Here is a 21097-nt window from a genome sequence, read left to right on the forward strand (position 1 = left end):
TTGCTTTCTGTAGAATGAGGCACTTGGGCTGAGGGTTCCCCAGGGTCACAGACTCTTAGAGCTGGGGGGGGGGTGGCATCTCATCAACGAATGGCCTCCACTAGTAAACCTTGCTTAGCAACAGCTGGTGGGGGAAAGAGTTTGCTGAATGGCACCCAGAGTGTGATGGAGTTGGCCAGTTCATGGCAGATGCTAGGGTGGGCTGGGGCCAGGGAGGCTTGTGTTCCACCTGGATGGCCAATAGAAAAGTGCTGGGGGTACTCCCTGTTCCTTAAGGTCCCATCCAACTTGACCATCTAGGACCTCAGAGGCCTCTGGGCTCAGAGACATGTACCAGCATGCTGCCCTTGCAAATGACTGGGGCGGGGGGAAGCTGCAGAAGGATGAGCCCCTCTGCTGATCTCTGCATTCAGCTCTGCTTACTGTGGCTCATTCAATCTCTGCACATCAGATATCCCCACATGGGGAAGGGAAGGGGCTCCCCACCCACCTCATCTGCTGATTCCTAGATAGACAGACAGACAGGCAGGCCTCTCCTGAATGGGCCCTGTGTGTGTCCAGCAGTCCTATGGCCCCCAGAACTTTAAACTCTTTAAAGGAACAGCCATGTGAGTGTTTGGGAGCATGGGGTGGAGTTTATACAAGTTCTTAGCTTGCTCAAGGACCAGGTAGGATGTGCTCATTGGCCTTGACTTTTAACGTGATTTGCCTTATTGAGTATGGGAATCCTCCACTGTGGGTAAGGGCTGTTCTGCTCAGTCATGGAAGCCTGCCCAGTCAGGCGGAGGCCCACCCTCCTTCAGGGTGTTTTCTTAGTGCAGGCGGGTAGTCCTTCACTCCTAGGTGGTGCCTGAAGTGTTCCATCTGACACAAGTTGTCAAGGCCCCTTTTGTGGCTTTTGTGCCTGAATCCCCATTGGCCATGGACTCATGGAATGCCAGAGCTGAGGGAGCCCTTGGAATGTTTGATCTGGAGTCAGTCTTAAACTAATTGGTCACTCTATAAGCATTTACTAAGTACCTACTGTGTGCTGGGTGCTGTGCTAGGCATGGAGGATACAAGATCATGGGCCCTGCTCTCAAGGAGCTCAGGGTCTGATAGAGGAGACAACATGCAAAAACAACTGGAATGAACAAGTTATGTAGAGGATAGACAGGACATGGTCAGGAAGGAGAAGATCAGGAACATCTTCCTGTAGAAGGTAGGATTTCAGCTGGGACCTGAAGGAAGCCAGGGAGGCCAGGAGGTGGAGGGGAAAAGGAAGGGCATGCCAGGCAAGGGGCACAGCCAGAGAAGGTGCCTGGGGTCTAGAGATCAGAGAGTGAGCATTCTGTGGACTCTGATCTTGAAAGAACCTTAGGATCATCTAGTCCAAGGTCCCCACTTAATAGATGAGAAACTTAAGTCTCAGAGCTCCTCCAGTGGGCAATATTTCCATCTTTTGCCATCTCTGGCAATTTGCTGGATTTCAAGTGAGATTTTGAAATTTGATTGTATTTCTGTGATAGAGTGAGCTTTCCCGGAATTGAAAAAAGGAAAATCCTAGCAGACACCACCAGTGAATCTATCAGTAAACATTTATTAAATGCCTTCTGCGGGCCGGGCATTGTGCTAAGGGCTGGGGAGGCCAAGAAAGGCAAAAGATGGTCCCTGTCCTCCAGGAGCTCAGACTGCTGAGGGCCTCAGATCCTTCCATCTCCTGTCAGATGGAGCAGATAAAAGCAGCCCAGCGAGTCTCTGTATTGTAACAAAGCCTGAGTCTGACAGTGAAAGTGAATCCAAGGCACAGCCCCCTCAGGGCTGTAGCTGAAGGGCCCCATCCCCAATGCTATCTGGAGGCAGTGCCTTGCTTTCCCTGAAAGGCTTTCCAGGAGAGGAGGGAAGAGGAGTGGAAGTCACCCCCAAGGAGGGCATGATGAGGGGATTCCACGTCTCCTGCCCCTTGGCCGTGTGCCTGGGGCATGTGTGTTCTGAGGTGTTTACGTGTTGCCTCCCATGGAGAAGGGGCTCTTGTCCTGCCTTCCCTGACCCTACCCACCTGGGGCGGCTGGCAAGCCTGCAGCAGACCCCTGCTCAGAGGAGACCAAGGGGATGGAAATGACTTATCGAAAGCAACTTCACAGACATCAATTAAAAATATCTGATTCTAGGGGAAAAACACACCTCTAGAAGAAAGGCAGGTTTGAGGGAATGTTGGGAGGGTTTTCTGACCTGTAACTTGAGTCTCAACTTGGAGTCAGAAGACCTAGCCTCGTGATACCTCTGCCTGTCACTGACTCTGTGACCTTGGGCAGGTCTCTTTACCCTTTGGTCAGTGTCCTTACCTCTGAAATGGGGGGAGGGGACCTTTCCAGCTGTTAGTCCAGCACTTTGACTGAGGGGCTTGGAGTGGGTCACATCCCCTCTGGGAGCCTGAGCCTCCTCACCCATGAATTGTGGTCAGTGGCACCTGCTCACAAGAGTGAAAGCCCTTTGTAAACTCATCTGGGCAGAGGGAGTGCTGCAGAGGGGCTGACCTTTCCCTAGCCCTTTAGAGATCAGGGCCTGGGGCTGTAGTGCTCTTCCCCGTAGTTTGGAAGTGGCTTGAAGCCTCACTGGGAAGCTTATCTATAGAGCTGCCAAGGTATTAACTCCCCTAATGTCATTCACTTACTCAGCAGTACATTCTAGAACAGATAGGAAAGCCTTTTTTGGTCATTCAGAGTGCTTCCACTTGGCCCAGCCCACCTTCCTAGCCTCGCTTCCCTTACTGTCCACCAGAGCCGCACTGGCCTTTTTACTGCTCCCTACATAATACTTCATCTCTCATCTCCAGGCTTTTACACTGGCTGTCCTTCATGCCTGGTGTGCCCTCCCTCAGCCCCTCTGCTCTTAGACTATGGTTGATTCCACTGCCACTTCATACATGTGTGTTCATACATGCTCATTCCCTTCCCCCCCCCTCCACCCCTGTAGGTACTGGTACCTTTTCTCAAAAAATCACCCTGAATGTATGCACACAGATACTTGTACATGTATGTACATGTGTATCTGCATATGTTGTGTCCCCCAATAACAGGTAGGCTGCTTGTGGAAGAGACAATTTGTATCCCCTGGAAAGGGACACATGGGAAGCAGTGAATGCTTCTTGGTTGAGTCAGTCTGCTCTGTGCCCATGATCCCCTGTGCTCTGGGTTGGCCCTTTGGCAGGGGTGCTGCTACAGGGGAACATTGGAGCACCTTGGAGAAGAGAAGGAGGGAGTGTGGGTCATGACCTGGCTCCTCACTTAGACTGGAGCCAGTGGTTCTGAGACTGAGAAGCCTGTGCCTGGTGCCAGTGTGAGAGCCGGGACAGGGCTGCTTCAGTGGGGCTCGAGGGCCAGGCTTCATATTGCTTTGTTTGTCTCCACATTCCCAACACTTCAAAAAGTTCCTAGTACACAGTAGGTGCTGAGTAAAGGCTTCCTGCATTATTGAGTGACATAAAGACAGAGACATTGCCTTCTGTCTGGATTTCTGAACGTGTGATTTCTAGGTAGAGATGTCAGAACTTTATTCATCTACCGTATGGCAGACTCTTCACATGAAAAAATGTGTATTTACATACACATACTCCACAGTGGACTGCCTGTGTTTTAGACCAGAATTTTTTTTCCCCTATCTTCAGTAAACAAAAAAATTAATGTCTTTAGTTGTATTACCAGGGGAGGAAAAATGGTTTTGTCCCATTGATTGTGCTTCAACATGGCTGGCATCTTTAAAATGAATTATAAGCCACTCGCTGATTAATCTGGCTTTTTCTGGGTCACTGAGCAATACTTCCAAAGTGTTTATATAATCTATTGGAATCGATAAACAATTTAAACTGATGTAACTGTCGAATATGTCTGTGTCCCCGGGAAAATTGGAAGTATGACAAAGAATGCAGGTTTTGAAGTTTATTTTGTTTATCTGGGAAAACGGGGAATGAAATTCAATGAGCTTTCCTGGAATGCTGCAGCAAAGAACTGACATCGGCACAAACCTCAGAAGCCGTGATTGCTTTTAAAAGACTTATTAGTGGTACTTGGCAAATGCAATGCATGCCCTTCTAAATGAGGTGCTTTGCTTCAATCCCGTTATAGGAAATAACTCCAATACAACCTAAAATGTTCTCAATATTATGAGATCAGATTTCAGAAGCTATTTTCCTCCCTGAGATGACTTGAAGAGGTTTAAATATTAACATTAGGCCTTAAAATGTGGATTAGGCTTTATAGTTATTACAAAAATTAGACAGCTGAGATACTGGGAAAGCTAATTAAAAAGAAGCTGAGACTCTCTTTAATCATAGTTGGGATTCGGAATTTTACGAATGAGGATGTTAGGGGGTCCATGTCCTTCTCTTGCATCCCTTATCCCACAGCGCAGACTAGTGGATTCTCTGATGGGCCGCCCTGGACCTTGGAGCAGAGCCACTGGGAGATGCTTAGCTTTTGGCCCCAGTTTCCAAAACACAGGCGTACCATTGCCAGGGATGCACTAGCACCCACTTCTCACATGCCCCAATGGGTGACATTGAGGGGCTGTTGAAAACCCTGGATTTCCTCCTGTCTTTAGAGCCCATCAACGGACTTAGCACACAGTAGACACTTAGCATGTGTTAGTGAATGAACTTCACCAAATTCTTTTTTTATAAATCAATGATCAATTTGGCTGATTTGCACATGGATTACTGACAGCTGCCCTAGCATGAAGATGAATTTGTGATTTGTCTTCTTCGTTCTCATGTGCAAATGTGAATACGTTTGAAGTATGGCATGTATGAAATAGGCAAAGTCTTCAGTAAAAAGCTTCCAAATAAAAAAGCATGAACGGTCTCAGCTTTTTCAAAATGTATTGTCTGAATGAAAGCCGTACACTTAGAGCTGGAATGAATGGGCTTGGAGACTTCCTGGCCTAGCTCCTCCGTGTCACAGGTGACAGTCCTGGCCACTGCAGGCTCCCCAGTCACACAGTTAGGGAGGAGTGGTGCAGGTGTTTGAATTCAAGTCTTCAGTGCCCCTTTGTCCTGGGCCACATGGCCACGCATACGCATGATCTGCATGATAACCGTGAATGGAGTATGTGTGTGTTAGAACTTTCATAGGAAAAAATCAAAAGGGAATCTGCCCAATTTGTTTAGAGAAGTAGAGAAGACAGCTTCCTTTATGTCAGCGCCATTAAACTAAGTCAGCCGAAGGCAGTGTCTTCAGCATCCTTTTGGGGAAAGTCCAAATGTGTTCCTTTACTTAATGTGCTGATCAGATTTGCAGGTTACACAAAACTGGAATCAGAAACTTTCAGAGGGGGTGGCTAGGTGGCGCAGTGAATAGAGCACCGGCCCTAGAGTCAGGAGGACCTGAGTTCAAATCTAGATTTAGACACTTAACACTTACTAGCCATGTGACCCTGGGCAAGTCACTTAACCCCAATTATCCTGCCCTCTCTCCTCCAAAAAGTTTTTTAAAGAATCATTAGCATAGAGATGATAGTTGAATCCATAGGATCCATGGCATCACCGAGCAAAGTAAGATCGAAGAAGAAAAGAGGGCCTGAGACAGAGCCCTGGAAGATATCTACAGTTATCAAGCTGGAGCTGGATGCAAATCCTGGCAGGCTGAGAAGGAGTTCCCAGCTGCTAATGGCTGCCTCTTTCACACGCCTTCCATCCCCTTCATACTCATACAGGTTCATAAATACTTATGCACCTTGTTACTCACATGCTGTCTTTCCCATTAGGCAGTTGAGCCCTTGAGCTTAGGGACTTTTTTACCTTTCTTTGCATCAGTGCTTAGCACAGTGCCTGGCATGTAGTAAACCCTTAATAAATGCCTGTTAGCTGACTGACATGCTTGACAAGTGGCTGCTGCAGTCTTTGCTTAAAATCCTCCAGTGAGGGGGGCTCTCCCTCCCCACCACGGCAGCCCATCATGTGTTTGTATAGCTCTAATTGTACAAAGTTTGTCATTACATCATATGTAATTCTGCTTCTCGGTGACTTCCAAACTATTGTCCTCTTTGGCAAAGCAGAACAGGCCTTTCTTCCTCAAATAACAACCCTGGCACTAGAAAGGATGGATCAGTAAACGTTTCTTAAATGCTTACCATGTGCCAGCTGCTATGCTGAGCCTTGGGGAAACAAAGAAAAAGCCTTGTCCCATCCTCAAGGAGCTTGCATTCTAATGGGACATGCAAGGTAAATACAGAGTTCCTTCCGTCTCCTCTGGATATATCATGTCTCTACATAATTAGTTCCACCTCATTAGAAGGCAGGGACTGGGCTGTTACCTTTCTCTGCAGCTCCATCTCTTAGCACAGTGATTGGCTCATAGTTAGCACCTAATAAATACTTGGATGGCACTAACAGCTGGGGAGCGGGGGAGACGAGGCGATGATGGGAGAAGAACCTTCCTCTCAGAGAAAGCCAGGGATCCTAAGAGTCAGAGGTGGGGAGGGAGGAAAGACACTCTAGGCACGATGAGCATCCAGAACAAAGATGCCAGGAGTACAGATGGAGGCCGAGTACTAGGAACAGCAAATAGGTGAGGAGGAACCAGGCAGCTCAGAGCTTTAAATGGCAAACCAAGTGGCTCCTGCGGAATCTGAGGATTGATAGAGAATCTCTGGGGTTTCTTGAGTGACAGGGTCCAACCTGCACTTTAGGTAGTAACACACTCAGGTTGAGTTGGAGACTTATGGCCAGGAGATCAATGAGAAGACTTTTGCAGTAGTTCAGACAAAAGGTAGAACCCCAAATAGGGTGGTGGCCATGTGAGCAAGGAGAAGGGACATGTTTGAAACATGTTACAGAGAAAAAAAAAGGCAGCGTTTGGCAACTGTTTGGGTACATGGAATGAGAAAGAGAGAGGTGGTAAGGATGAAATGTAAATTGGGAACCTAGGCTCCTTCAACATAGTGGTTCCCTTAACAGTAATAGAGATGTTGAGAAGAGGGCAGTGTTTGGATAAGGAAAAAAAGGTAAGTTCTCTTTTTGACATGTTGAGTTTGAGATGTCTGTGGGACATCCAATTCAAAATGTCCAACAGGATATTGGAAGGAAATCAGGAGAGAAACTTGGGCTGGATAAGTAGATCTGGGGGTCATCTGCACAGAGATAGTAATTGAACCCATGGGGCGGCCAGGTGGCTCAGCGAGTAAGAGCACCGGCTCCAGTGTTGGGATGACCTGGATCAAATCTGGGCTCAGATACTCAGCACCACACCCAGAAATAACTGGCCATGTAACCTTGAGCAAGTTACTTAACCCCAATTGCTTAAAAAAAAAGTAATTGAACCCAAGGAAGCTGATGAGGTCACCAAGTAAGATAGTCTAGAGGGACATGAGAATGGAACCTTGAGGGATCCCCACAGTAACTGGATGTGACTGAGATGGAGTGGTCATACAGGTAGGAGGAGAACCTGGAGTTCAATATTGTGAAAAATCAGAGGAAAGAGTGGTCAGGAGGAGGAGGAGGTGCCTGTAGTGTCAGGGACTGTCAGGGTTGCAGAGAGGACAAGAGGGGTAATCTGCCAATTAAGGAATTGCAGGTAGCTTAGGAGTGGGCAATTTCAGTTGAATGATGGGGTTAGAAGCCAGATTTGCAGAGACTTTAAAAGAGGGAGAGGAAGATTAATGAAGGCATCAGTTCTCAAAAACTTTTTGAAGGAATTTAGCTGAGAAGAGGACAGAAATTATAGGAAGATAGTAGAGGGAAATGGGAAGACCTAATGAGGATTTTAAAATGGGAATAGGGAGAGAACTGGATAGGTTTGTAGGCAATATGGGAGGAACCAGTAGATAGGGAGAGGTTGAAGATGAAAGAAAGGGGGAGGCCAATAGTGGGGGCACTCTGCAGGAGAAGGTGGGATCATGGGGACATGTGGGGGGGTGACCTCGACAAGCAGAAAGACCTCCTTATCATTGGAGAAGAGTGAGGGATGACGTCAGAGGAATGGGAGAAGAGGAATTCTCTAGGAATGGCCCTGCTTTTTGGTGGAGTATGAGGCAGCATGGGGAGCAGGAGAAAAGGTTTGTAACAGCTGCTATGGTGAGTGAGATTGGCAGACAAGAAGGAGATTGCCTTGTTATGATGAGGGCCCAGTTCTGAGGCTGGTAACATGGTCCAGTCAGAACAGTCTTTGTGCTCTCCTCCAGTTCCAATACGTAGCATGTGACCAAATGAAGGAGGTGGATGCTGGGAGCAGGCTGGCATTGGAGCTTGGTCCAAGGCATGGTCATCAGTAGGATGGTGGTTCAAAGACAGTCCAGATTGAGAAGAGAAGAGGGTGTAGTGATAGCAGGGGGACGATTTAGCACAGTACATGGACTAAAGAGTAGATTGGGCAGCTAGGTGGCACAGTGAATAGAGCACTGACCCTGGAGTTAGGAGAACCTGAGTTCAAGTTCAGACTCAGACACTTAACACAAAAACTATCGGTGTGACCTTGGGCACGTCACTTAACCCCAATTGCCCTCCAAAAAAAAAAAAGGCAAAAAAAAAGGAGTGAGCAGATATGGAATGGGATATTGGGGAGGAAGTTTTGAGTAGAGTGGACGGGTGCTAGAAGTGGGAGTCGGGAAGACCCAAGTTCAAATCCTGCCTCAGGTACTTACTAGCTGTATGACCCTTGGCAAGTCACTAAAATTCTCAGCACTGGTCTCCTCTCCTGTAAGATGGGGGCTTAATAACAGCATCTCCCTCACGGGGTTATTGGACGCGTCAAATAACACCCAAATGCAGTTTAGCAAATGCTAGATATTATTGTGACCCTTATTGTGTGGAAGCCAGGGTTCTGGTGTCATGGGCGTGGAGACAGTGGGAGGGGGTGGGGGTGTGTATCCGGGCAGTCCAGGGTAAGGTCTGCTGATGAAAACAGAGGATTAAAAGGTTCACAGTCACGACCTTGTGTTCAGACAGTCCTCCCACGTATTGTCAGTGGGGCACATCTGCCATTGTTGTGGCCTTAGCTTTGTTGTCTGGTTGGGAAACCTCAAAGGGGAAGAGCGGGAGGTGGTTTATCCTGACCCAGAAGCCTCTGGGCACAGGAGCATGGCCTTCCCTAGGGCAAGCACTCATCTGTCCTCCAGCTAATGCTTATGTTCCATGGGCCCTAGTGCCACTTCCCACTCCTGTGCCTCTCCTGATTGCCCTCCAGCTTATCAATCCTTATCTTTCCTAAAATGTGGCTCCCAGAACTGAACACAATCATTCAATGACAGTGAACTGCAAGCCTTTCCTGCTGAGCACATGTAGGGCTGTTCCTCAGCTGCCAGGCCACACTCTTGACTAACTCAGCTGGAGCTCTCAGCCCCCTCCTGCCTGTCCTTCCCATCTTTTTCACACTGACCACTGTCTTCCAGAAACCCCGTAGCATTCTGCTCTCAGTTATACCTGAGCCTCCCTTACTGGGAAACCCCCATTTTCCAAGGCAGCTGTGCCAGGATGTGCTGCCCCTCTGGGCCTTATTCTGCCTTTGGAAGTCAGAACAAGGTCAATACCACTTCCTCCTGTCACCCCTTCAAATACTTGGCTAGCTGTGGCTTCCCCATTCAGTACTTAAGCATTTCATTTTTTTAAATCCAAATGGAGGAAATTCATCTAAATTATATTTTGTCTTTTCAGATTTGACCCAAATATTAGACTTTTTTGCAATCTTTTTGGATCTTGACTATATTATCAGTTGTGGAGGAGGGGTTGGGAAGGAATAATTGTCTGTAACTGGCATTTGGGGATTGAAAAGTGTTCCCTACCTGTCTTCCCACCACCACCTTGTCTACAAATCATCTCTCTCTGTCATTTATGTCTGCAGATATCATTCAGATTGGTGCTCACCTTCAAACTCAGATGAAATACATGAGCGGGTAAAAAATGTATTGAAATCACACAGGGCTCATCAAAGATGTCTATATGTAAGTGAATGCAGCTTCCTGGGAACTCGATATTCGTAAAAGCCATAGTTCAAGATGATATTGAGGCCTAAGATCTTGAATTGTTTTTCTGATGTATCATTCATTCCCTACCTCATATCCTTTCTACCTTCATAACATCTGTGGATTGGCACCCGGTAAAGTCTTAATACACACTCAGCTGCTCACTCTATCATCTGTCTGTATCTCCATCTATCCATTCATCCATCCGTCCATCTATTCATCTGTCTTTCCATTTATCCATCTCTCTATCCCTTTCTATCTCTTGTATATGTCTCCCCTCCCACATGGTCTCCACTGTCCATCTCTTCACACCTGCTCTATGGCAGGAGCTCTCTGCTTGGTCTTCCAGCATCAGGCCTTCCCCCTCTAGTACACTCCACATTGAGCTGCCAAAGCATTTCAAAGTTTAGGTCCATCAGTGTCATCCTTCTGCTCAGAAGGAAGAAAGGGAGAAAGGAAGGAGGGAGGAAGGAGGGAAGAAGCCAGCATTCATGGGCTCCCTGTGACCTCCAGGGTCAAATATAAAATTGTGTTTAGCTTGGAAAGCCCTTCATGCCCTGTCCCCATTCTGACTTCCCAATCCTCTTACACTACTCTCCTGCATGGGCTCCACTAGCCTTCTTACTGTTCCTCTGTCTGTTTGCACTGACTGTGCCCCTGGCCTAGAATGTTCTCTCTCCTCATCTCTACCTCCTGCTTCCTTCAGGATTCAGCCCAAACCTCCCCCGCTCTGTCCTGAGCTTTACCTTGTGTGTTTCATAGGGACCCAGATGTTGGCCCCCATTAGGATATGAGCTCTTCGAAGGCAGGGCCTGGGATTTGGCCTTTTTTTAATAGCCCTGGGTGTGGCACATGGTAGCCACTTAATAAATCCATGATGGCTGACTTACAGGGCCACACACTGGCCCTTCATCTGTGGCAGGAAGATATCTACCCTGGAATCCCCCAACTCACAGAGAGAATGGAAGAAATGGAAGCTTCCCGAAGGCCTTCCCCTCAGGCCTCCAGGGCTGTGGTGTTTTCCTCTGTCTGTTTTTTTTTTACTTACCTGGGCATAAGGCCTCATTTCTCCCAGAGGTTGGGAGCCCCACGAAAACAAGGACCACAACTTATCTGAACTGTTTCTTGCCCAAAACCAAGCATAAGGGTAGGCCATTGTTTGCTGAATTGGTTTGATTTCCTGGAGCTTGGCTAATCCTCCCCCAGGGCACAGTCCAGCCTCAGTGGACCTTGCAATCAACTTGCCAACCCTCCCCCTTTGACCATGGGGCAGCCCTTCTTCACTGCCTGTCACATGTTACCTCGATGCCCTCCTTATGACTAAACTTGTGTATAAAATTGTTGGTGTTGATATTGTCCATTTCCTATTTCTGTATGCTGGTCTTGTAGGCTGGCCTCTTCCCGATTGTCAAGGACCCTTCCTGCTTTATTTCCCTCCAGACACAGAACTTACCTGTAGGGAAAGGAGAGAAACCGGATTCCATCAGCTGAGCTGCCCACTATCCTTAGAGGACTCTATCCTGAGACCACACCCCAGTGATGTTCACAACCCACCTGAACTTAATCATTAGTGATTACTCCAACTCAGTCTCCTCTTCCTCGTGATTCTGAACTCCTGACTATCATTATTCAAACCCCATTCTCTGTCCCCTACCCTCCGGACTTACTTATCCTACATCTTTTCCTTTCTATCTTTTGACTCTCACTGAGACTTGGTACAGCCTCCCTGGCCTCCATTTCCAGGTTCCCCTGTCACTCATTCTCCTTGGCTCCCTGGTCATCACACTTCCAGGGTCCCACTCTCCCAGCATCCCTCAGTCACCTCTCCTCCTTTGAGGTTCACTCAGTCCGTACTGACCACTCAGTCACTACAGCCCTCCAGGACTCTCACTTTCTTTTCTCTATAATCCAGTGCCTGGCTCAGGGCCTCTCTCCTCCCCAACCCCTGCCCTCATCCTAGGGAACTTCAGCCTACATATCCATGCCCCCTCAAAACACCCGTCTCCCAGTTCTTCACCTTGCTCATTGCCTATGGCCTCCTCCTCTACCACACCCCAGCTACCCAGACATGTGCCATACTCTGGATCTACAGCCTAATCCATCTTGACCTCTTGGGTGAATCAGTTCAGCTCTGGCCCCCTGCTCCTTTGTCCTGACTTTCCCTGCCAATCCCCAGCCCTGGACCACTGCCTCCATCTGCTGACTGCTCTCCTCTTCGCATGCTCCTGAATGAAGCCGGAGAAAATCACACAACTGCTGACTGAGTGCACGACACGTTTGTGTTAAGTCATGTCCGCTGGCCCTCGCTGTGGCAAGGGCCTCTTATAGCTCCCTCCCTGACACCCAGTCACTAGCCAGCTCTTCCAGACCTTTGTGTCCTCCCTCCCTCCCCCATTCAGCTGAGAACCTTGGCTTCTACTTCCCCCTCTCTCCCATCAAGCAGCCACATAGATGCCTGCTGCCGCTGTCTCCACCTTCACCCATGTCTCTGCTGATCCATCGTCCAAAAGCCTCAGCTTATCTTTGCAGCCTCTTGTTCCATGCTTCTTGCTTTTGTGGCTTCTCTGTCCCATCGTCTCACTCTCATCTGAACAGTCTGGCTTCCGACCCCATCATTCATCTGAAAATGCTGTCTCCAGTATCCAGGATCCCTTAATCGTCAGACCTAACGGCCTCTTCTCCCTCCTCATCCTTCTTGGCCTCTCTGTGGTGTCAGACACTGTCAGTTGCCCCTTCTCCTTGGCTCTGTCTTCTCTAGGTTTCCACAAGGCTTCTCTGTCCCAGTTTTCTCTCTCCCTGTCTCACCTCTCCTCAGTCTCCTTTGCTGAATCTTTAGCCAGGTCATGCCCGGTGACTGGGTGGCTCTCGGGACCCTGTCTCGGGCGCTCTTCTCTCTCTGCTTTTACACTTGGTGATCTCACCGGTTCCTATGGTTTTCATTAAAATCTCCATGCTCATGAGTCTCAGAGGTACTTAGGCTGCAGCCTCTCTGCTGACTTCCAGCTGGCATCTCCAGCTGCCTGTCAGACAGATCTCATCCGATCTCAAACCTTCAGAAGTCCCCTAGTGTAGTCCAGGCACCGTCTTCTTCCCGCTAACTCGGGCTTGGAACCTGGGGTTTCCTCACTCATCCCCTGCTCTCTAACCAGTCAGCTGCCAAGTACTGTCGGTTTTGCCTCCGTAGCATCTCTGTCATGGACCCCCTTTTCTCTTCTGACAATGCTGCCACCCTCCAGGGCAGGCCCTTATCACCTCTCCCTGCCTCAAGTCCCTCCAGACCATCCTCCACGTCACTAATGTGATGGTACAGTATATAGAGTGTTGGACCTGGAGTCAGGAAGACCTAACTTAGACATTTACTGTGTGACCTTGGCCAAGTCACGTTGCCTCTGCCTGCCTCAGTTTCCTCATCTGTAAAATGGGGCTAATATTAATACCTACCTCCCAGGGTTGTTGTGAGGACCAAGTGAGAAAATACTTGTAATGGATTTAGGACAGTGCCTGGAGAGTACTATATAAATATTAGTTTTCATCATCATCATTATTCCTCTAGTGAAGGTCTAAAAATAATCACCACTGTCCCCCCATTTGATAAACTCCAGCGGCTCCCTGTCTCCTCTGGGACAAATATAAAATGTCCTATTTGATCTTCCTCCTCCTCCCCCCAGACTCTGGGACCCTGGGGCCCTGGGACATTGACTTTCTTGCTGCTGTTCCTCCTGCCCTCTGGGAGCCGTCACTGGCTGCCCTGAGCACTGACTGCTCTCCCTCCTCATCTCCTCATGGCTTCCTTGGAGTCCCAGAAAAAATCCCCCCTGGCAGGAAGCCTGGCCCCTCCTCCTGGATGCTAGCACCCTCCCTCCGGCGATCATCCTTAGATTTTCCCAGCGTATCTAGCGCCCACGGTTGTCTGCCTGTTGGCTCTCCTCTCTCATTGCACCGTGAGCTTTCTTGTGAGCTGCCATTTGCCTTTCTTTGTGTCCCTAGCACCTGCCACCGTGCCTGACATGCAGTAGGGGCTTAATAAATGTTTATTGACCGACTAACTGGTTTACACTGTAAAGGGTTAAGTTTGTTTCAATTATATGTAATGTCTTTTCCTCATAATATTAGTCTTATTTTTTTTTTACTGCTTCTGAATCTTAGCTCAGACAAGTCAATGGGTTGACTTTCGCTGACTCAGAAATTGCTTCCACACTAATAACAAATCTTTCCATTCCGTTAAAATATAAATTCTTCTGTCCTTCATAATGCCATTTGTTGCTTGGCATGTTCAGTGCCTGCCATTTCTTTTCTCAAAGGCATGAGGTTTCTGTGTGATTTTCAGGTCTTTAGCCTCCCTTATTTCCTCCTCCTAAACCATGCTTCTCCCTTGTCTTTATCCCCTTCTTCATCTTTTCCCAACTTTGTACTGAAGTCATCAAATATGGGAGTATATGTTGATTTGATTTGGAGGCTATTTTTAGAATTCTTTTTGTAATTTCTCTACCATTTCATCCTCAGCCACCAACATTGGCGCATCAGCCAAAATCATTTTCATGGCGTCTTTTTGCATGGGTATTAGGATAGGGGCTGGAGCTGGATTTCACTGGATGATGAAACTCTCTCAGTGCGGGTTGGCACCTTCTCTGCACCTTCTGCTCATGGAGAGTAGCCAGGGCACTAAGAGGTGAGGTGGCTTGTCCAAGGTCACATGGCCAGGACCTGGGGCTCCCCAGCCCAAGGCTAGATCCCCTTCCATTATGACACACTACCCTAATGTTAACCTTTTGGCAAAGACTTCTTGGAGGTTGTGTGTAAGGGCAAGATCCAAGAAGGGAGGAAATGCCTCTCCGTGAAGGGGGGGATATTCATGCTCTCTCTTCTCTTATCAGATTTCCTGCTAGCCAAGCATTGGGCAGATTATTGAATCCTATTAAAATGATGGAATGAGATAATATTTGGAAAATACCTTGTAAACCTTAAAGTGCTGTATAAATGCCTGGCTGTTATTATGTTACTGCAAAATGTGATGAGCAAATATCTCAGGAAATATTGCCTTCAGTGTACAATAAAGCTTGGTCCACCACTGCTCTCTGCTTCTCCATGGACTACCCAGAAGTCATTCTCTCCTTTCCCTGAATCTCTTTTCTTTCTTCTGGTTTCATTTGTAGCAAGGATATCATAATAGGACACAACTCTCACAGCACTGTGTCCACTCATTGTTCTTTGGATAAGGATCTCAGGGCCAACAGTCAAATGAACATTTCTATTTTTAGTACTCTGTCTCCTTGCCCCCTTCTCTGCCACCAAGAATGTAGAAGAAAGCTGCATAGTGTCAATTTTGGATTTCCATGGCCAAAAAATTCATCACCAAGTGGTAACATACCCCCCTCCATAGTTAGCTAGGCTGGTCTTCCAGAACAAACTGCCAGTTGTCCAGGCTATCATCAAAGCCTCTTTTGCAGCCTGGTCAAACCTGCCAGAACTTCATTTTCAGCCTCCCATACAGAAATCGGCATAGGCTCCTGCAGATTCATATAGGTGGGAAGAGAAACCTATGTCCAGAAAATTTACTGCCCAAGGTGAGGAAGGCTTTGGGGACACTTGTTGCCACATCATCAGCTCTTGGGTTAATTTTGCCAGTCTGTAGACTGCCTTGCTGCCTCACAGCTGCTGAGCCCTTATTAGCCAAGCCCCTTCAATGGACCATGGGCAAATGGTCAGCTGTGTGCTTCCCGCAGTCTACAGCTTTGGGCTGAGCTTTTCTGAAGCTGGGAATGAAACACATTAACCCTTTCTTTTGCCTTTTCAACCTATCACCTCCCAGCAGCCAGTGGAGGGCCTTGCAAATTCCCCTGAGGTTTAGACTGAATAATGCAGCAGGTGAGCCAAGGTTGGGCGGTGCCCAGGCAGATAGCCTGCCTGCAGTCCCTAGTCTCACTATCCCTCTGACTTCCTCCTGTCTTTTTGCAGATCTTCTACCAAACTTATTCCACACACTTGAGGTCCCCATTGTAGTATCAGCTGCTTCCCTTTATAGGCAGACTAGCCTGATACTTCTTTTAAAATTCTTGAAATTTGTCTTTTTATCATTTTGAACATGACAAACACCAATAAACATTAGCATTTCTCTACAGTGAAGAACAGAAGAAGCGCCGATCTTCCCTGGGTCACAATGTTTTTGGCTCTTTCAGAATTACTGGGGCACTACCCACGCTGCTCAGCTCGTGTCCCTTTCTGGATGCCTTTCTGCTCCCTTTGGTTTATTTTTTAATGAGCCATTGATGATCTTATTTCTCTCCTTTTTAAAAGTATCACTCTTACTACCTCTTATTCCCTGCCACAATTCTCCCCTGACCCAATTAAAAAAATAAAGGGCTGCCTTTGTAACAAGTACATATAATCACCCTGAGCAAGCATAATCCTTGACCAGCACCTCAGGTCCCACCATGACAATCGATATTGCGCCAACTGTTGTCATTGTTGCTAAGTCCTGTATGTGTTCTGGAAGTGACCTCCTTGATCTTGATGATATCCCTAGGACCCTTATCTAAGGCATAGATTAACTGGGACCACTTACTTAGACCTTCCAGGAGGCTTTTCATCACCCTGGGGCTTCTGTTCTTTTGATCTTTCCAAGGTGGGCTGGGACTGGCAGCCACCAAGCACCAAGCATCGAGCACCAAGCCTTGTTGTAAAGATGGGCTTGGGGGCTCCTGAACACTTTAGATTCATAGAAAGTGATGTTCATTTTCTCAGGTGCCTCCTTCTTCCCTGCACAATGCTGATCCTGGCTCATTGCTTTCCCAAGTGGAGATCTGTGGATAGATTTGTGGGCTTTCTCCCTCTCTACAAAAAGGGAGGTCAGAAAGCACTGAGTAAATCACCCTCCATCTCTGGACTTTGGTTTTCCCCACCTGTGGTTCTCTCATTCTCTCCCTACTAGCTCTCAGACATGATAATCCTGTGACTTGTGTTCATTCTAGAAGAATGTCGAACTTACGTTCATGCCTGGAAAAGTCATCTCTGTTCCTAAGCCAAAAATGCTTTCCTGCAGAGCTTGGGAGGGTGGGTAGGCAGAGGCTGTGCCAGTCAGCGCCCTGCCTAAACTTTGTGTTTTCAGGATGGATGGATTTGGGATCATAGTTTTCTCTTTCAAATGCACTTGAGATGGCAAACTAAACATTGTGGGAGCTTGGAGTCTCTTACCTGCTTGAACTAGAGCCGGTGATTCCAGATTACTTAGGTGTAAGTGCTTAACCGTGAACACAAGATAAGTGGGTTGGCCATTCTTCTGAAGTGCTCAGCCAGCTGAGGAGGCCTCCCTGCATTTACTTTCCCGGAAAATGCTTTGTCATATCCCATTTTATTGATTTCATTGTAAAATCTGTGGCAAAGATCATTTATATTGGAAGATCATCTTTTTCTTAAAGCACCCTTTCCTATGAAATGGAAAGCTTAGTGGACATTTACATTGTACTTTGTAGCTGTTATGTCCAGTTCAAAGCGTTTATTAAGCACTTGCTGTATGTAAGCTCCTGCTGGGGATGTGGACAGAAAACCAAAACTGTCCTCTCCTCAGGTGAGGGCAGAGCAAGTACTGTTACCAACTCCTTTTGTCGGAGAAGGGAGAGGAGGTTCAGAGGAGGGTAAGTCCCAGTAGCAGTCATCCAGCTAGTGAGTGTCTGAACCAGGTTTGAAGTCAGGCCATCCTGCCCAAGTTCACCCTGCCCCTCCCAGGAAGCATGTGGAATCTTCTCAGCAGTATTCATTGTCATTTCCCTTGGAAGCTGCAAGTTTCATAAGTTAACCCCATATCATCTTTACAACAACTAGTTGATTTAAGACTGGGAGAAGCTATGGTTTGCAGATGAGTGAACAGGCCAAGTCTAGGGGATTCTAAATCAAGTCTCTTTTGGGGCTGGAGATCAAGTCCTGTTTTCTTTCCCATCTCATAGTATTTGTTCCTTTAGCAACATAGATTTGGGCCCATCGTCATACCAGCTACATGTGTGCAGTAAAGGTCTGGTGTTGCTTTGCCAGCTTGCCAGCTGAAGGCCAGTCTGGCTCAGTGCCCAGGATCATGGCCCTGATGTAACTGCCTCCCGATGTCATGGGAACTTGTGAAGACTGTTTACTGAGGCCTGTGTTTTGTGGGAAGTGACCCATACTTAGGAAATCATGGGTTGTGATGGATGAATGAAAGGGGCTTATTAAGCTCTCACTGTGTGCTGGGTGTTGTGCAGTACACAGGGGCAGGACTAAAAAGCCATTTTCATGCTTAGCACAGTGCCTGCCCTTGGTGTAGGCTCTTAATAAATGCTTTTAGATTGGTTTGTTGGCAAGCTGAAGGGGTTCAGCCTGAAGAACAGGAGAGTTAGAGGGATGGATGAGAGCGGCCCCAGTACTGGAAGGGCCAGTGTGTGGGGACGAGGCATTAGCACTGTGGTACTTGACCCAAAGGGCAGAAGATGCAGAAAGTAGACTGAGGTTTGGTAAAAATAAGACTTTCAGTAATTCGAGCTACCCATCCACAAATGGGGCAGGCTGCCTCAGCCATGATTGCTCAGCTTCTCTTGGCAGCTCATGATTTCCCTCAGTGTTGTCGCTGCAGCTCGTCTGAGAGACGAGCTCTGTGTGATGTCTTGTATCCAGGTTGGGAGCCTCACTGCTCTCTTCCCTGTATTGGGTGTCGTCCCCTCTCCATGTTGTCTACCTCTGCCTTTTTAGTTTGAAGGACGTTCTCCTTCTGGCTGAGAATGAATCAGAGTGAGAGTATGGTGATTCAGTCCCCCTCTGTCGCCCAGTGTCCTGTGGTTGGGCAAACTCAGCAGTCCCTTTGAAATTCATCAAGATTTCCCCCAAACCTCCTTTTTCTCCTCACCCACTTTTTTCCGTTTGCTCAAAAAAGACAGGCTCAAGCCCCCAACCATTGAGGGATCTCTTCCTCTCTTACCTTTCTCTCCAGTGTGCGGCCTCAGTCTCTTCTTTTTGCCTTCTCTCTGTATGTGTGCCTTGGGCTCAGGGCACTGTGGGTCTTGATCAACACATGAAAAAGATGCTAAATGTTCAGTGATAGTAAATAAGTGGGTGTCATATTTTAAATTACTATGACTTATTTCTGAATTTCAGTACTTTTTCTTCTTCTCTGTCTTAAAAACTGGCTTATCCCAGGATTAAATATTGCTGCCACAGCTTGGGAGAAAACCAGATGCCTCCTGGGTTACCTGTGTTCCAGATTAGACTAACAAACCTAATTAGTTGATCCCTTGGGGTAAAAAGGCAGAATTCACTTTGCCAAGTACATATCTTCTCAGACCCTCAAGATTAAACTTGGTGTAATGGTAATGGGAATTTGAAGATCTTCCTTGCCCCTTGTATTGGCAAGCTAACAGGTTCTTAGCACTTAGTTCAAGTTCAAATATTAAGACCCAGAACTTGTGAATCCCACAGTGGGATGGACTTGTTGATGTGACAGGAAGGGGCAGAACAGGGAGGAGTTAATACTATATTATATAAAGAAAAGCTCAAGCTGAGAGAGGCCAGAACTTCTGGGAGCACGCATCTGGAGTCTGGGCTGCTACTGCTGGAGAGAGAGAAGTGGGAACTGAACTGAGAACTGAGAAGAGAAATGAGAACTGAGGACTGAGTTGAGAATTGAGAAGAGAGAACTGGGAGGAGGCATGACTGTGGTGTTGGTACTTTGTCTGTCTGTTTTGACATTACTTTGTCAGATTCATCTGCTAATAGAGGATGGTGCTGTTGTTACAGAAGCCCTGGGGCCTTGCTGCTGCTTCAGAAGCCCTGAAAGAGGATTTCCTTTTTGTATATTTACAGAAATCCTAGAGGATGGTCTTGCTGACAATTTCAGAGGTCCAGGGACTATACTGATGATTTGTGTTGGGGCAGCTAGGTGGCACAGTAAATAGAGCACCGGCCCTGGAGTCAGGAGGACCTGAGTTCAAATCCAGCATCAGATGCTTGACACATTTACTAGCCGTGTGACTTTGGGCAAGTCACTTTACCCCCATTGCCCTCCAAAAAAGCAAAAAAGAAAAAGTGAATTGATGAGGATACCAGCAATATACATGAATATTATCATGGCTTTGTTAAACCTTGTTTTCCCAGGAACAGAAATTGTGAAGGACTTGAGGTGGATTAGACACTGTGAGCTTCAGTATGGAACAGGAACTGGACAAGGAGCTGGCAGGAGCTGGGACCATGGAAGGGAAACCATATAAGCAGAGAGCCAGCCTCAAGTCAAGATGAAAAGACCTCTCCTTGGGTATTTAATGCAGACCGAGAAGATCATGATTTACTAGGGGTGGAGAACTTTGACCTTTACCATTACATGTTTGAGTTAAGGACTTACTAATTAAAGATGATTGGAAACTAATCTCCAATAAAGAAGAAAGAAGACTTTTTGATTGAAGAGATTAAGACAATGTGACCTAGGGATGGAGAGCTTTTGACCTCTGTACTTTTTGTCAATTAAGGAGGCTTGCCTCCTTAAGAATGATTGTGCTACTGAATGAATGTTATCTTTTGCTTAAAAGTATGTGACCACTTTGGTGAAAACTATGTGGCCACTTTAGTGATAAGTTATTAAGCCATAACATTGTGAATACTGTATTTTAATTTCTGTAAATGTTTTGTCTTAGTTTGTTACTGAATAAATGGAGAGTTCTCTATACTGTATAATCAGAACCTTGAAATCTGTTCATAGTAGCAGACCTCTGGAAAGCTGCTTGTGCTTGGCTTTACACTTGGACAGAAACAGGATCTTGTTCTGATGCATGGCAGAGAAAACACAGTGGAGGTAACATGATTTTCAAGGCATATAAGGATCAATTTTCAGGATCTCTCAGGAAGGAAAAGATTCCCCCAAATCTGCTAGATCAAGGTATTATTAGCAAAAATAGGTGATAAAGGGGATTTCTGGGTTGCAGGACCAAAAGGTGGTGGGCAGGACATTTTCTCTGATACTCACGACCTGTCAAACCTCTCCAAATCAGAAATCATATGACAAAAATAAAGCAACTTCAGCTGTTTCCATGGTCTAGGACAGAGGTGTCAAACAAGTGGCCAGCAAAACTCCTGACTGGCCCAAACCAGATTAAAATGTGTTTAGGGAATGTTTAAGAAAATAAAATATAATACAACATGCATAATGTCAGTTTGTGGT

At 47.0% G+C, this 21097-nt stretch overlaps 1 protein-coding gene across 2 annotated transcripts in view; it reads left to right on the forward strand.

Annotated features, from left to right (window-relative positions):
- The window catches only part of LOC138164831 (spermatogenesis-associated protein 6-like), a 117861-nt gene that overhangs the window by 75427 nt on the left and 21337 nt on the right, over positions 1-21097 (forward strand). The window contains exon 11 of one of the 2 annotated variants that reach the window (XM_069092757.1): positions 9810-9909. The exons of the other annotated variant lie outside the window; for it this stretch is intronic. Coding sequence (XP_068948858.1) covers positions 9810-9909 — 100 coding nt within the window. The remainder of the gene's footprint in view (positions 1-9809; positions 9910-21097) is intronic. 2 annotated transcript variants of the gene reach the window in all.

Source organism: Petaurus breviceps, unplaced genomic scaffold (assembly GCF_028583685.1).
Source record: "Petaurus breviceps papuanus isolate PSGF00001 unplaced genomic scaffold, PetGlider_PUasm1.0 207, whole genome shotgun sequence".
NCBI lineage: Eukaryota > Metazoa > Chordata > Mammalia > Diprotodontia > Petauridae > Petaurus > Petaurus breviceps.